Consider the following 15865-nt stretch of genomic DNA (forward strand, 5'->3'; position numbering starts at 1 on the left):
TTTTTACGGTCCCGGCGGGTTTGCAGTTACACTGTCCCCACATGCACTTTTATCTGATTCTCTTTTGTTTGTTTTCCTCGTGGTTTTGGGAACTGACAGAACACCCCCCTTCGCTTCCCCACTGTCCGACCGTGACATCTGCTGCACTCTTCCTAAGCTAAGTCGAGCGGTGACTGCGGGAGGATTAAACCTGCCAGCTATGCTTACAGAGCCAACACAACATCTGAGGCTGACTAAAATGGACGAGTTGAAGCAGCAGACATCCTGTAGGGATGAAAGCAGGAGTCCAGTCTGGTGAGAAAGTGCTAGACGGACAGACGACAGACATCAAAGCAGGGTGTTAGAAAGTAGTTCGCCTCTGGAGTGATAATGAAAACATAAAAAGAAGTGAGCACGGCTAGGTTCTGGTTTTTCTTGTCTTTTTTTTTTTTTTTTTTGCCATGTCACTGAAATCCCCTGAAGAAGATCAAGTTACTGGAAGTGTCACAGTCGGACGTTCTAGTGGGCAAAGACAGGCCCAGCTCTTCAGAGCAATCTGGTATGAGAGAAGTATGAAAAATAAAACTGCAAACCAAATGACCTGATCTAATCTAAAACCACGGCATGGACTGCCTAAACATCACCGGACAAGACTTAAAAACTCAGGAGTTCTTCTAAAATAACTCATGGATATGATCTCTTTCAGGCTACAGGTGTACAAAACAGAAAGTGCACCAAACAAATAAGGCGTGCTGAAGAAGCACTTGAATATCCACCTACATTCACCTCATTCAGAAAGGTGGTAATACAAAGGATTAAAAAAAACAAACAAAAAAAAAACAACAGATGATATCTTAATATTTTACATCTCCATGGCAATGTCACATCCTGCCTTCACAAGCTCTTCCACTCCGCCTTGACGTCATCAGATCGGTTCTTGCTTACCCCCGCCAACGGTTTGATTTATTTATTCATCAGAGAAAATAAATGAATAAATCAACTGATGTCTATTCGTCATCTGGCGGCGCACTTGAAAGAGAAGAGAACAGGGATGAATGAGCGGGAAAACAGCAGCAGGTGCCACAACTGAAGCAGAAAGAATACTTTTCTTTGTCCATCAACAGTGAATCTAACAGGAGAATTGGATTTTAATTTACCGCCTCACTCAGAGAACATCGGTGTGTTTCATCAGCTCTCCTTTTGCCAGACCAACATAAGAAAGCTTATTTCACACATGCACCACTGAGCTGTCACTTCATGTTACTGTCCAATTTCAAGGTGGAAGACATAGTCCAATCATCAGTTTTCACTCACTGTGCCATAATTAAAAAAAAAAAAAGTCTTGTTTGTGGGGTGCACTGATTGATAGATTTCTGGCCAATCAACAACTTTGGTTGAAATCCAATTTATTTATTTTTTTCCCGTTCTATAACGGCACAGTCAGGTGCTATAAGGTAATAACACATATTCAATATTCCAATCTTATTTTATGGAAAAATATGAAACAATACAAATTTGCTTTGCCAGAAATTCGGCAGTGCTCTCAAATTAAAATGTTGAGAGCATTGTTGTTCAAACTACGAAGTAAACAGAAGAAAAAAAAAAAGCTCCTTTAATTTTTTTATTTTTCTCATTTCTACATCTTTTTAGTTCTCTTTCACAGCAAAGCAAAAGGAGACAGCAACTGATTTTCATTTAACATCTGTAGATAAAATCAGCTTGGCATGTAAGAATCGACGGGCCGGTCGATCAATTGGTGCACCCCGACTTATTTTGATAATTCAACAAAAACAGAGCACTTCAAGCACACCAAGATGACGTTCAGGATATCTGCGAGGCTGGCCTGCAGTCGGCTGCTTGCTAACTGTAGCTCTAAAACAGGGCAGTTCATCAGGTCAGGCTGGGTTTGCACCAGTTAACTACAAATCAGAAATGCATCCAGGTCACCCTCTCCACTCTACTCTACTGTCACAGACATCCTTCATGTTTAACGCAATAAAAATCATGAAATGTCTTTTTTTTTTTTTTCTTTTTTTAGCAGAACAGATGATTTGCTACCTGCTACTAACAATCGGGACTCTGTGGGACTGAGGTGGGACACTGCGCCATCAACTGTGAATGTGTCCCACTGACACGTTCAAACACGTCTCCTCATGACCCCTTACATTGGTCCGTATTTGGATTCGTAGCGACCCACGACGTTCTTGTATCGGCCGCACTCCTTCCGCAGCTCGGCCACCTCCTGCCGCAGCGCCGTGTTCTCGCGCTCCAGGAACGCCGCTCGGACAGTGATCTGGTTCTCCTTCAGTCTGCGGGCATCTCGTGAACGTTTGGCGGCCATGTTGTTCTTCTTCCTCCTATGCCAGTACTTCTCGTCCTGGGAGTAAGAGATGGCAGAGAGCGGATTAGACCCCGAGTCCAGGGGCGTTATCGGAACACATCCGTTTGAATCTGATTCTGCCTTAAAGCAAGATGGCAGACAGCCAGTCTCCTTTTTGTTTACAAGCAAAGCTCTGTGTTCTGGGGCGAGCCTGGAAACTGAGACCGGAAATGTCAATTTCAGGAAACCGCTGAGTCACTGTGAGTTGCAAGAAGCACTGCTGCAGTCTATTCATTCAAAAGCACTTCAGCAATAACAACAGCTTTCTCTTAATTAATCATTTTAACACAGAGGCCAAAATTTAACTCTGAGCTGTTGAAATTTGTTGGAGAAAATAATATCCCTCCTTCACATCTCAGAAAATCAAAGCCACACTCATCTTTTTTTTTTCCTTTCACATCTTTTTCTAAGAGGTAGTTTTAGGACTAAAAACCAGGATTTTAGTATAGTTTCTAATTATCCACTATAAAAGACATTAAGTTAAGAAATTTACACAAAAACCAAATCTTTCAAATATGTTTCACAATAAAAGCTGTTCAAATCAGAGTTCAGTTTGTAGTTTTTATTATAATAAGGAAAGCGTGACTACAGAGTAATAAGTGACAGCTATTTAATCCAATCCTCAGTGACAAAAATGGTTAAATGATTGACAACACTGAAGATTCAAATTTTGCTCAATACCAATTTTTCTTTGCCTGAAAAGTTGCAAAATATAGCAATAAAGTTTCTAAGTTAGCTACAGCGGGGTGACTGTTTTTAATAGAAGAACATTAATTATTACACCGTCTGCTTTCTAAGAAGACTAGAGAAATCTATACTGAGTTCTGTTTTTACAAATATTCAAGAGAAATCTGAATCCACTACAATCTGCTGCGTTCCAGTCAAACCCACCAGACACTTCTTCTCTAAATAATACAATGCAAAAAATTATTTGTAAAAATCACAAGCACTGACATGCATATTTATGTCTTCCTCTCGGCCACATCTTACCTTCTGTTCTTCAGGGACAAACACCTTCTTGGCCTTTTTGATCATGGGCTGCGGCTTGAGCTCCTCCTCACTGAACTTGTGTTTGCGTGGGTTGAACAGTTCACCTCCAGGAACGCTCGACAGGACCAGGTCTGTGGGGTCCGGCTCGTAGTTGACCTTCACTTCGATTTCGTCTGGGTCAATGGGCTCCGGAGTCGCCCTTTCCTGTGAGGTGGTCACCTCTAAGCAGACGAGCAAGATGAAAACAGATATCAGACAGCTGCAGGGATAAAATAAAAATAACCTAAACTGACAGATTTTATTATTTTAATCCTTCCATGTTACTGTTCCCATTGTGTGCTACACTGGCTTCCATGTGTGCAGTCTGTAGATAGTACTGCAGTAAACTCTACCCTCTTCACTATGCAGCCAAAACCATTTTCACTCCTGGTTTGTTTCAAATAAGTGTCACACTCAGGTCACAGCATATCAAGTTTCTTAGCCATCTATAACCACCAGACCACCTAAATATTAAAGATTTTAATTTTAACATATCTGATGTGTACATAAAAAAACAGAAACCAAAAATGTCAGAAAAAGCCAAGTTGTTACCAAGTTCCCCTTAAAATACAAAATGGGAAGAAACACAAAATTAACTCATAAATGGTGAAGTACTTGACATAGACTGATGATGTGCATATTATTTTTTATATCATTTCTGAATTGCACAATTATATTATTATATAGTGGAGCAATTTTTATGTCAATAAACAATATTAAAAAGATGCAGTAAGGGGAAAAAAGTTGGTTAATATCAGGATATTAAATAGAAATGATTAGTTTCAGCAAGTAGAAAAGTACAAAAATACTTCAGCTATATTTACACAGAAATGTTGCGTTTTTACAGGTGAGACCACTTCTCTGTTTGATGATAAAGTACTGAGATATGTTGCTGATCGAAACTTGTCTGAAAATAATCAAATTTGAATTTGCCCAATACATTTTATTTTTAGAATTTCTGAATCATAATTTGAACAACCAAACTGGGTAAACACCACCCCGGTTTACCAAAAAATGCCATTCCCTGCTTTCTGCACAGGTTTCCCACTCACCTGTACTGACGTCGCAGGTAATATCCAAATCACTCTTTGTGATAATCACCACTTCCTCCTCGCACCTGTCCAGCTCCGTTATGGGCAGCAGGGTCATGGGCTTGCTCTTTACTTTCTCAGTTCCGGCCACGCTTACTTCTGGGACTCCCTTTAAAGCGGCGTTGTCAGGTGATGTCGGGATGCCATTCTCCATGAGGAATTCCTCCAGGTCCATGTACTCCAGGTGGAAGCTCTCACCGTCGTAGGGAATGGTTTTATCCCAGATAGCAGGGGTCAGCGCGGCCGAAGGCCCCATGTCGCTTCCTCCTCCGGCCAGGTCGGCACTGCCTTCCAGACCTAACTTCTCCTTATCCGTGTCTGAAAGAGGCGGCAGCAGGTTACGGTTGCACTTCTTTATGAAAAACATGTCTTAAAAAAATAAAGAAAGAAAGAAAACAAAGGAAGTTTTTTCCAACATGAAAACAATTCCTGAGAGGATCAGAAATGTGAGAAACAGCCGGGGGAAAGTGAACCGCGGGGTTGTGGCTTTGACAAGAGGAGACAATGCTGAGTCACGGACAGAAGCACTGCCCACTTTTAACATACGTTTAAACCTGCAACAGGAGTTAACATGTCTCTCCTTCAGTGAAACAAACGGGCCACTTCACGTTTGCCTCCAAGGCAAAACAAGAAGTTTAAACACCTATAGGGTGTTCAGATAGAAAAGCACTCAGGTTAACTATTTGACTGCCAACTCAAATTTGTGGCGCCAATAATAAAAATTTGGGTTTTGTAAATTGAAATATACAAAAAACAATAGTTTGTTTTTTTTGTTTTTTTTTTTTTCATTAAGTGGAGTGGGAGGAGCTATGGGAAGTGCCCTTGGCTGACTCTTTGATGTTTGAACCAATCAGTAGAGGAATGTTAAAACCTGACAGGTGTGTCCACCTTCTTGGTCTGAAGCCATTAAAAGCAACTTATCAGTTTAGGCCTGTCAATTAAATCAATTAGTTCCGTGATAAATTAGAACAAGCTCAATAATTTCTATGTGCCTGACTTATCATTATCTTTGTACCAAAAACTGAATAATAAAAGTCTTCAGACTGGTGCTTTGGTCTCAATCAGCCCTTTTTGTTGAAGGACAATTTTGTTTACAGACATTTCATAATTTCTTTTATCTGTTGTTCTGTCTTCCAGTTTCCAGTGTCAAAAATTTGTTAGAAATTATTATTTTTGTTGAAAATAGTCTCAAAATAACAAGATTTTTGTTCACTGCAATAACTTCTGGGACAATTTATCATCCAGCAAAAGTTGTTATTGGCCTATATCAAATAGTCAATAAAATTTGTTCACTTCAGGACATCCAAAGTGCTAGTGGAGCCCCCTAGGTCATGGCACCCTGGGTAGTGACCTACTCTAAAATATCTGAGTGCAGTGAGTGGCAAACTATTTGAAAATAGGACGGATAACATAGTCCAGAGCTTTACTGGGACTTTTACATTTTATTAGCTTACAGTATCATCGTGCATCCGGATAGCATCGTCACCCTACCCACGCAAGCCCCTCCCGCCTGAACCCAAATACCCGCTACCAGCCAGTACAGGGCGTCCTAGTTCTTCATCCACCATGCATAAACCAGCAGTATGGTTTATGCATAGATGTGTTATTGTAGAAAACCTACAATAAGAAAACCTACAATAACGCAATATTTTTGCTAATCTACAATGTTTTGCCTGAACAGTGTGTGCTCTCTGTCCTCAATCGCTCAGCAGGTGGCATTTAACAAGACAGGAGCGACAAGATTTCGCGGGAAGCTACATTTGCACCAAATTAAGCAGATACAAATCTAGAAGCTAAATTGAATATTTAATGTAGACGCCAAATAAAACGTCAGCATCACCGAAGCTATATTCAAAACACGGGGCGTGTCTAGAAACATCTAGACTGCGAGCTCTGTCAAAGGAGCAGAGAGGCCACTGTTTAAAGGGGCCATCCATATATAGACTATGCTATTGCCGTTATATCTTTCTAAGTCACTCGTATTGGAAAACCCGCTGTAGTAAACGGCGTTCTCGCGCTGTTCCCTCCGTTGTTAATGGGTTGAGAAGTCAGTTTTTACAGGTCCACACTCTCTGCTCCACCAATGTTTTCCTCTTACCGTCGTCCCCATCCAGTATATTCGGTGGGGGCATTTCCATTATTTTCTTCAGAACCACCGGGAACGAGCTTGGAGGCTCTCCGGCTGTTTCCAGCTTTATGTGAATGGGCTCCACCGACATGTTTTCCTCTTCCCTTGTTGTTGTTGTTGTTCACGGCGAAAGAAGCAGTCACCGCTGTTTTCCACTAAACCCTGAGTTGAGCGTCTGCGATATTATTTATTCCGCTGAGACATAAAACGGCTTATTACTCCGAAAACACACTGAAAAGTTGCCCGAACATCAAAGAATCGCAATAAGTTCGCTTCTCTAAACACACTTCCTCTGAAAAAAAATGGCATTCAAGGTTTTGGTGTACGGGGGAAACCACGCCTTCTTATTAACATGTCTGCTCCGCATCGCTTCGATTGGCATACTGGACCGCAACTCATTAATATTAATTGAATTGCAAGAGTAGGCGGAGCTCTGGGGTAGTAGCCGCACTCTTATTGGTTAACCGTGTTACATGTTTCACGGAGTTGTGCAAAAAAAAACTAAAAAGACCTGTCACACGGAAAAACGTATTCATTTTTAGTCAAAACACCAGTAATTATACCCATTTCACCAGCTTTGCAACTTATTTATGTCAAACGCACCAACTTATAAGTTTTAGTGTAACTTTTGCTTAGGAATGGCCTGTATGATATGTCAGTTGCTTAAGTTGCTCAAATTAACCCAATTCCCAAACTGGCAGCAAAAGTGTAAACTAGAAACACTGACGAGATGTAAACAAACTCATATTGACGAGCCTCTGCTTTTGTGTTGCAGCGCCGCTCACGTGGGGACACACGTGCTGCTTGCCGCGCTTACATATCTGCTGGCTCCATCCAGCCCTGCGGCTCTGTATCTGTGTCTCTCACATGCAAGAGGGTGCAAAAAGGGCGGCCGCGGTGGAGAACTCGTAATTATGCATGCATGTCTGACACCTTCAGGTGTCAATTTCTCCTGCAGCCTAGCTGAGCAGACACACCAAGGGCAAAGAATCTGTATGTCTCTATGTCCAGAAGACATAGCAAGACAGAATTAGCATGACCAGGTTAGTCATGGGTAAAAGAGGGATTGTGATCATAATGTACATAATGTACATTCAAACACTTGTACCCATGCGGTTGCATATCTTGCCAAGGAAACCACTGCAAACTGCATATCCTGTTGTCAAACAGAACTTGTCTGACAACATGAAGTACGCAAAAATACCTAAAAAAAAAAAAAACAACACACTCTGCTCCGAAATTAAAAAATGAAATGAAGGAAAGATTAGATCCATCGGTATGGAAAAGGGTTTTAGGCATTGATGATTAAAGCAAATATCAGATTCACCACTGTTCCGGGGCCAATGAAACTCACCCTAAAATGTCTTGATGACTCATGAAGGTTGACGAAAAACCAAAAACTAAAGCTTTGCAGATCTCTCTTGGCTCAGATTAAAAAAAGGCCACTATCTCTCCGACATCAAACACTTAATGGCAGTTGTTGCCGCCAGAGGTGAAACAACCAGTTTTTTGGCATAGGGTGCATTTACTTTTTCACATAGCATCAGATTGTTCACTAGGACTTTTCCCTTAAATAAAATGATGGTTTAAAAAATTTTATTTAGCATCTTTGTCCAAAATAAAAGTGTTTGATGGTCTAAAAAAACATCAACAGAAAAAAACAGAAGAAATCTGTAAAGCAGATGATACTTTTTCACAACACTGTAGCAGGCAGGAGTTATTTGTCTGTAGCAGACAGTATGTACAAACTGTATGGTTTGTACATGCTGTTTGTATGTATTTGGCCAGCATTGTGAGTAACTACAACAAGCACGCAACCCTAGAGCTATAAAAGATTTTTATGGCGGTAGTAGAAGAGGCCCCAGCTATTCTTTATGTAAAAAGGAAACACGTATGACTTCTTTTAGGTACTGTTTGTGCTAACAAACTGTTGAAGTCATGAGTTTGCTCAAGGTTATGCACTATATGTCATAACCTATAGTGCATGAAGCATGTCTCAATCACATATCTCAAGTGATTGAGATATGCTTCATGTTCTGATGCTTATCTAAAAGCAATTCCAGTGGTGCCAGTCTTGATCATGAGACTTTGAATTTTGAGGCAACTTCATCGCAATTCAGAACATTACTTCTCACTTCCTGGTAATTTTTGTCTTTCTCGCTAGAATTTCCAATTTAGTTTCACTATTGTGGTCAGCTTGAGGCATCCTGCGACACAACAACGGCTTCAAAAGTGGAATTTAGCATTGATTTGTTACGGCTAAGCTCCTTACAAAAAGGCATCATGGGATACAGTGAAAGAAAGAACAAACTGGTGGCTAAGATGGGACATAAAATTAAGTCTATAGAAGGTCGTTTGCCTTTTTTTTTTTTTTAACATCTCCTACATTTTCTCTTGCTTATTTTTTTATACTAAAGTAAGAAATAAACATAAGTCATACAGGATATATTGTGTGGCCTTTCCTGCTTCATAACCCATGAACCATTTTGGGAAATCTGCTAAAAAAATTTTTTTGCGTGAGTGTGTTTCTTCTCCCACACTGTTTATTGTCACAGTGTCAGTCTGGACTAATTGTTGACTGGAAAAATGTCTTCAGCCTTTGATTATGGCAAATAAGACCTAATTAGACAAATGGAATCAAGGAACAGCTGCAAACAGTGAACACCCACTTCTATCTGAGACATTATTGTGTTATATCCTGTTCTAGAATGGCAGACAGTGGCCACCCTTGCTCAAGGGGGTTTACATTTAACTATTCCTGCTACGACTGAGGTTATTTTAGAAAGTTTTAGAGAAATTATTAAATTCTTGACTTATAGAAGATAATGAGTGTCCTGCCAGGGAGGAGAAGCTGCTTAAGCAACTGATGTGAAACAAGATGACTGCGTGAGCACGCGCGGAATGGGTTGTGCAATTTTTTTTCTGGTTAGGAAAAACGTGCAACTGGTAACAGGAGAGGTTATTTACAGCTTTAAGCAAAACACAAAGTGGAGCTGCAAAAAACAAGAAAAACTTGCGACTGTAACATTAGTGAACACTGCTATGACAGCTCCAAGTCGTACAATTCAATTACAACATTGCCCACAGTTACTGCGTTTCCATTACGAATGTGTGCAAAGCTTTTTCGATATTTTAATGTTGAAAAAACTAATTTCACAAGTGCGGTGTTTCCATGAAGCAGACGTGATTTTAATTTGCATAAAAATCAGACGTGAATAAGTTTGTTAATCCAATAAGTCGTTTAAAATTACAAACATGAGGTATAGCTCAACCATGGCACTAGCGCTCGTCATCAACCATCAGAAGAGGCTGAAAGCTAACCTCCATCTGTCCAGTTGACAAATCGATCAGTCTGCTGCTCAACATTTACTTGGTTTGGTGAATTTCTGAATTGAAACCAGAAATAGTATCCAAAGTAGCAAGTAGGGATGCAAGTTTATTGATTAATGAATGAATCTAAAGTTGATTGATCTTAAGCTGCCGGTTTGAAAAACAAACAAAAACTGAGTTTTCTCTTACAAGAAGAGGCTCAGCCATCTTTGGATAACTTAAAGGGTAACATTTTTCATAATATGCTACATTAGAAAAAAAAACACCCTGAAACTTAAGGAGTATGTCGAGTTATTATATTTCAAAACCTAATTAAGTGTTTGGACCACTTCTCTTTCCCATTCTGGTATAGCCCTGCCATCTTGGTTTCTGTATCAACTGGCTCTGCTTAATGATGACCAACGGTGCCTTCATCTGGATGGCAGCCAAACAACAGCTGTAAAAGAAGGTGTAAGCTGACATTATTTAATTTTTAAATGCAGCTGATTTTAATCTAATAAACAACTAAACAACAATTAATTGAAAGTTCATTAATTGTTTGCATCAATAGTAGTGAGACTACCAACATTAGTCAGCTAGTACAAAATAGTTGGCTACCATGGAAACCAAACACTGGTACAGTTATGCCCCACCACTGCTTCAATGAAGTTGACTCTTCATTGATCTTCATTGGGCATCAATGAAGAGTCAACTTCATTGTTATCCTTCAGGCAAGATACTGCAATTTAAAATCAACGTGTATTACTAACATGTATAACATTATTGTGAGGTTTCAAGCAGAAAGAAAACAGAATGGTAATATAATTTAATCATAAACTTTCAAGGCTTCCACTCCCTTTTCCACACATTGACTCAGCAGAAATGTATCGGGCTCCACAATCACACGACACTTCAAAGAGACTTAAAACAGATATCACTGATGTCCGCTCATCCAAAGTAAACCTCTTACCAGTTTATCCCTCAACTTTCTTTTCAGAAGGGGGGCGTGGTCCTGTGCTTTCATACAGACGTGAATGTACCTACATTAAGTAAGTCTAAAAAATTGTATTTATCACAGCAAATCAATTTTGGCCACCAAACTGACAGCATTAAATGGAGGCAAATGTAACTTACTAGTGATTAAATGAATCCCATGCACTGAAACACCCTCCTCCACGAGAATTGCACATTCGCAAAGTATAGTGGCCATGTCCGATTTACAAGTAAAAGCCACTCGATCTCCGTAATAAAAGGATGTGCCACACCTTGGATTGTTCTTGTGAACAAAATCCCCCCCTCTGTGCTGAAACTTCAAACCTTCGGACTCCTTTCTGGAACCAGGGGGCTCAGATTCCTGCAGCCCAGCTGACACAAAATTACACGACAAACACGCGGTGACCCAGAAATGTTTGCAATTTCTCACTATCCCTCAGATGTGACCCGAATTCCGAGCAGAAACAAACTGAGCAACGTTTTACCTGAGATAAATCATTGCTCAAATGTGCAACTTGACTTACCATTGTCGTCAAAGTTCGGGAGAGTGAACGGGTGCTCAAGGAGAGCCCTGAAAATCTCGGAGATTTCTGTAGTCATGTTTTTTCTCCTTTAAACTGGAATTAAATAAAAATAATAATAAATTAAATGTTTCAGGGTGGCAACTTAAGCTTGTAGGGTATTAAAATGAAAGCGAGGAGACAGCTCAGAGTCCCGCAGATACACTGACTAACCCGCAATCTGTTGGGATAGTAACTTTAACGGGTCCCTCGCTGTGAACTCTGGACAAGTTACTTAACGTAGTCCCGCCTCCGTTTGCCACCGTCAGCCAATCAGCAACGCGCCTTATCAGGGAAATAAACGGAGCGAACACCGACTGGCTCGCGGTGTTGTTCATCACGACTTTAACAGCCAATCACGAGACGCAGTTACATTACTTAAGAGTAAAAAAAACGTGTAAACTCCAATTGCTGCACAGTGTGATATAAATCTTCTTTTGACCTATAAATTAGGCCAGAAGGAGACGTAATACCACCCAGGTGTCCACAGAATTTCTCAATCAGTTTTAAAACAATCTTAAATTGTACTAGTGAATTCAGCTAAGTGTGACGTTACACTATAAGTGTAGGCCAACGTTACCTGAACTGTAACTTTAAACAAATACGTGGATTTGGTGCAAATTGAGGCAAATAAAATGACCAGATTATCATTTTGTTGATCAAAATGTTAGCACTTGGATTCTGCTGATTAAGACAGTCATAAACGTTTTGGTGTTCGCTATGTTTTCTGATCGAAAACACACTGCAGGCAATAATTATACCTGTATCTTGCAGAGCAGGTTCAGGCGGGGTCAGTGGACTTAAGCTTACACGTGCAAAAATGTTTGGTAGGATGTTCTACAGACACGTGCGAAAAAGCTCAAACATTTTTCAAACATTTTTTAGCTACTGTATTTGGTGTTAGAGCAGATGTCGTCGTAAACAAGAAAAACTAAATAACATTAAAAATGTACACGCATTTAATTAGTATTTACGTAGAAGAGTTTTTGTGAAGTGGAAGTATATGGCTCTTAATGTTTTAAATAATCTGAAAAGCGTAGCTTTCTTTTCAGCCATCTTTACAGATGGCTGAACTACTACTACTACTACTTTCCAGGGGTGAAAGTAGTTTAAAATTCTTGGGGGTACTATAATAGGCTGTTCAGGCTGCGGGTCACCCTGGCAGAAAACACACTGCCTGACCGATAACAAGGTGCTGATGTTTTTTCTGCACAGGTTGACCAGGAAGTACCAAACAAAAGCCACTCAGACCATCGATGTGCCTGCAGAATGTGTGTCCTCCATCATCTGTGGGGATCCAAAGCTGACAGACTTCTATTGTTACTTAATGAAGGGAGGACAAACCGTAAAGGCAGACAACGAGCATGTCTTCACTGCAGACAGCGACTGCAGTGAAGACATGTCCAACAATGGTCTGATTTACATTTATGAGAAGAGATGATCAGACACCAGAGAACAGAAGGTAAAAAGATTTAACAGGTTTCCTGTTTGCAGGTTTCTCTCCGGGCACTCCGGCTTCCTGCCACAGTCTGAAATCTCCACTGAAATGATCCAGTAGGCAGAGGTGGACCCATGGAGGTGGGTCCGGCGGGCAAAGCCGGTGCAGGGGGCCCAGTCCCCCAGCAAGAGACTGGGCCCAAAAGGCCCAGTCTGCTGCTAACCCCAGGGGGAGCACTGGGGTTAACACTGGGAAGCGGAGCCTTGGACAGAGGACAGGGAGGCAGAGGAGCAGCGGCAGATTCTGGAGGAGCAGCGGGAGATGATGTCTCTCTCTCTATATATATGTGTGTGCGTGCGTGTATATATTTGTGTATTATATGTATATGTGTCGATGGAAAGACAGATAGATATCATAATATCTAGAACTAGAAACATATGGAGGACCAAAACATAATATCTCTCTCTCTCTCTCTCTCTCTCTCTCTCTCTATATATATATATATATATATATATATCAAAAAAATAAAGGGAACACTCAAATAACACATCCTAGATCTGAATGAATGAAATATTCTCATTGAATACTTTGTTCTGTACAAAGTTGAATGTGCTGACAACAAAATCACACAAAAATCATCAATGGAAATCAAATTTATTAACCAATGGAGGCCTGGATTTGGAGCCACACACAAAATTAAAGTGAAATGTTCCCTTTATTTTTTTGAGCAGTATATATATATATACATCAGAAATTATGCTAGTTTCTAATATATATAATGGAATTATGTTAAAACAGACTTTATACAAAATTCGGAACTTATGCTGAAGTCCTAGTTATGCTAGTAAGTTTATGGTATTGAGGCTTTTACATTTTATTAGCCCTTATGGGCCACCATAGGTTTTCCAAAGTCGTGTACATGTAAGTGAAGTACTCTCAGCATATAGATGTTCTGTGTATGCTTCAGAGGTTTGTCAGATAACGTTAGTGAACAAACATCATGAATTAGCAAACACACCAGACAAGTCAGGATAAAATTGTAGGTCAGTGGAGTTGGATAACATTATCCAAGGATTTATGTCTCAGGAACCATTACCATAATTTAAACAATGTACAACAAACTGGACAAGATGCAGCCAAGAAGCCCCCCAGGTATCTCTGGATGAGCTGCAGAGAACCACAGCTCAGGAAGACTGTCAAGAGCACCAGACTCCAAAAGTGTATACAAAATAAGTTCAAAACGGTATAACTCACTTTACACCACCACAAAATCTGAATTAGACACAAATATTGTAATTCCAAAGTGAATAAATGAAGTTAATAGTTTTGCACAAAAAGAAAAAGCACAGTCTTTACATTTTTTTGCTAAAACATTTTATTGAACGCTTTCAAAAGATTTTGGTCCACTTGTGTGATCATGAACTTCCAACAAGGGAGGAGGAAAGGAAGATTTGAGGAAGTAACCAAACACATAAAACTTTAAAAATAAAACGTGAAAATAAAACCAATACAAAAACAGGCCTTCCTTCCACTTCCTACATCCCTGTTGTCTTCAGTGAAATTCCAGAAAACAACTTCAATATGCTGATGACCAGCTAATGGTGAACTTCTTCAGTAGCTGCATTCAACCAAAGGAGGGAAAGCAGGCCATCATGAGTCACATGAATGTTTCCAGAGAAGACTGTTTGTTAGCTGAGGACTGTGTCATTTCGCTGCAACGTGCCGTGTCCTGAAGTTCAAGAGCATCAGAATGTAAACTCTTTTTGTTAAAACAGACCTTCAAATTATTTAGGGAAAATTTAGCCCAAAGAGAATATTTTAGCTTAAAGATGCAGTATAACTTTTATAAAGAATGTTTTTTGTTACATATTTGTTAAAACTGTCACCATGTCGTGACAGTATATGAGACAGAAAATTTGTGAAAATGTTGAGCTCCTCCACCTACTCTCTGAGCTACTTTTGCAGTCTGAAGAAATGCACCAAAAACAACCAATCGGAGACAGGGGGAGGGGCTTAGCGCTGTCAATCATCCCTGTGAACTCGCTGTGAAATGTGTTAATGCCGACTCTGTTCCAGGAAAAATGTGCACCATCATTGGTGGCCATGCTAACTAGTCTTAGCATTCACGGGGAAAAGCTCTACAGCGCAAACAAGGGCAAGATTAACAGCACAAAGACCCACCTCTTGGCTCTGATTGGTTGTTTCTAGTTTGCACTGAGAGAAGGCACAGGAGCTAGATTTTTTTTTCACAGATTAACCATCTCACACTATACTGTCACAACATAGTGATGGTTTCAACAAATGTGTAAAAAAAATGTTTATAAAAGGTGAGAAGTAGTATGTCAGCGGTACTTAGAATTACGTGGAAACCTAACAACACTCATCCTCAAAAAGTTTTTGTCATGATTCACATCCCTTCTAGATGAGACATAGGGAGCAGAACTGACGTCTGTCATGGCTTACATAATCATTTCTGGGCTTTTGCCAACACTAAAGAGAACACTCACCTTTAATGCTTTTTCTTTATTATCATTATTATTTATGTTTTAGCTTTTAAAAAGAGGCTTGAAGTCATACATACGTCAAAAAAAATTAAATAAAAAATCCTGTAACCGTCATGCTTTACATTTTATTTAAACCGCTGGGATTTTCAAAATGACTGACATGTTCCTGCTCACCGCTCTGGTTGGGACTCATGTTGAAACGGACGTGTGTCGAGCTGAAGTTAAAGATAAAGAGCGTTAAGAGTGCGGCTCGGAGCTTTTTATCTTCGAAAGATAAAACCGATTTTCTGATCACAGCACTTTTCACAGCCACAGGAAAAAAAAAGAAAGAAAAAAAAGATAGGCCACCGTTTCTTATCTAAAACATCTTATAAAGGATGTCTAAGTATTATCATAGGTTATCAGGTATCATATACTGTATATAGTAAGTAGGATTATACAATAGGGGTATGTA

General features: G+C 39.9%; 1 protein-coding gene across 3 annotated transcripts; it reads right to left on the reverse strand.

Moving 5' to 3' along the window:
* Window positions 1-419: 419 nt before the first annotated feature.
* tefa (TEF transcription factor, PAR bZIP family member a) lies at window positions 420-11671 on the reverse strand. 3 transcript variants are annotated; one of them, XM_015016660.1, is made up of 5 exons: window positions 11434-11670; window positions 4441-4797; window positions 3350-3570; window positions 2145-2356; window positions 420-1008 (listed from the first exon to the last, which is right to left on the reverse strand). In XM_015016660.1, exons 1-5 carry the CDS (start codon window positions 11507-11509, stop codon window positions 987-989), a joined length of 888 nt encoding a protein of 295 aa, XP_014872146.1. In that variant the 5' UTR covers window positions 11510-11670; the 3' UTR covers window positions 420-986. The 3 variants fall into 3 exon arrangements, with proteins under 3 accessions (XP_014872146.1, XP_014872145.1, XP_014872147.1); XM_015016659.1 differs by lacking the exon at window positions 11434-11670 and adding an exon at window positions 6578-6936; XM_015016661.1 differs by lacking the exon at window positions 420-1008 and having other exon boundaries at window positions 2141-2356; window positions 11434-11671.
* Between the last annotated feature and the right edge of the window lie 4194 nt (window positions 11672-15865).

Source organism: Poecilia latipinna, unplaced genomic scaffold (genome assembly GCF_001443285.1).
Source record: "Poecilia latipinna isolate Pla-1442-1.1 unplaced genomic scaffold, P_latipinna-1.0 Scaffold2046, whole genome shotgun sequence".
Classification (NCBI taxonomy): Eukaryota; Metazoa; Chordata; class Actinopteri; order Cyprinodontiformes; family Poeciliidae; genus Poecilia; species Poecilia latipinna.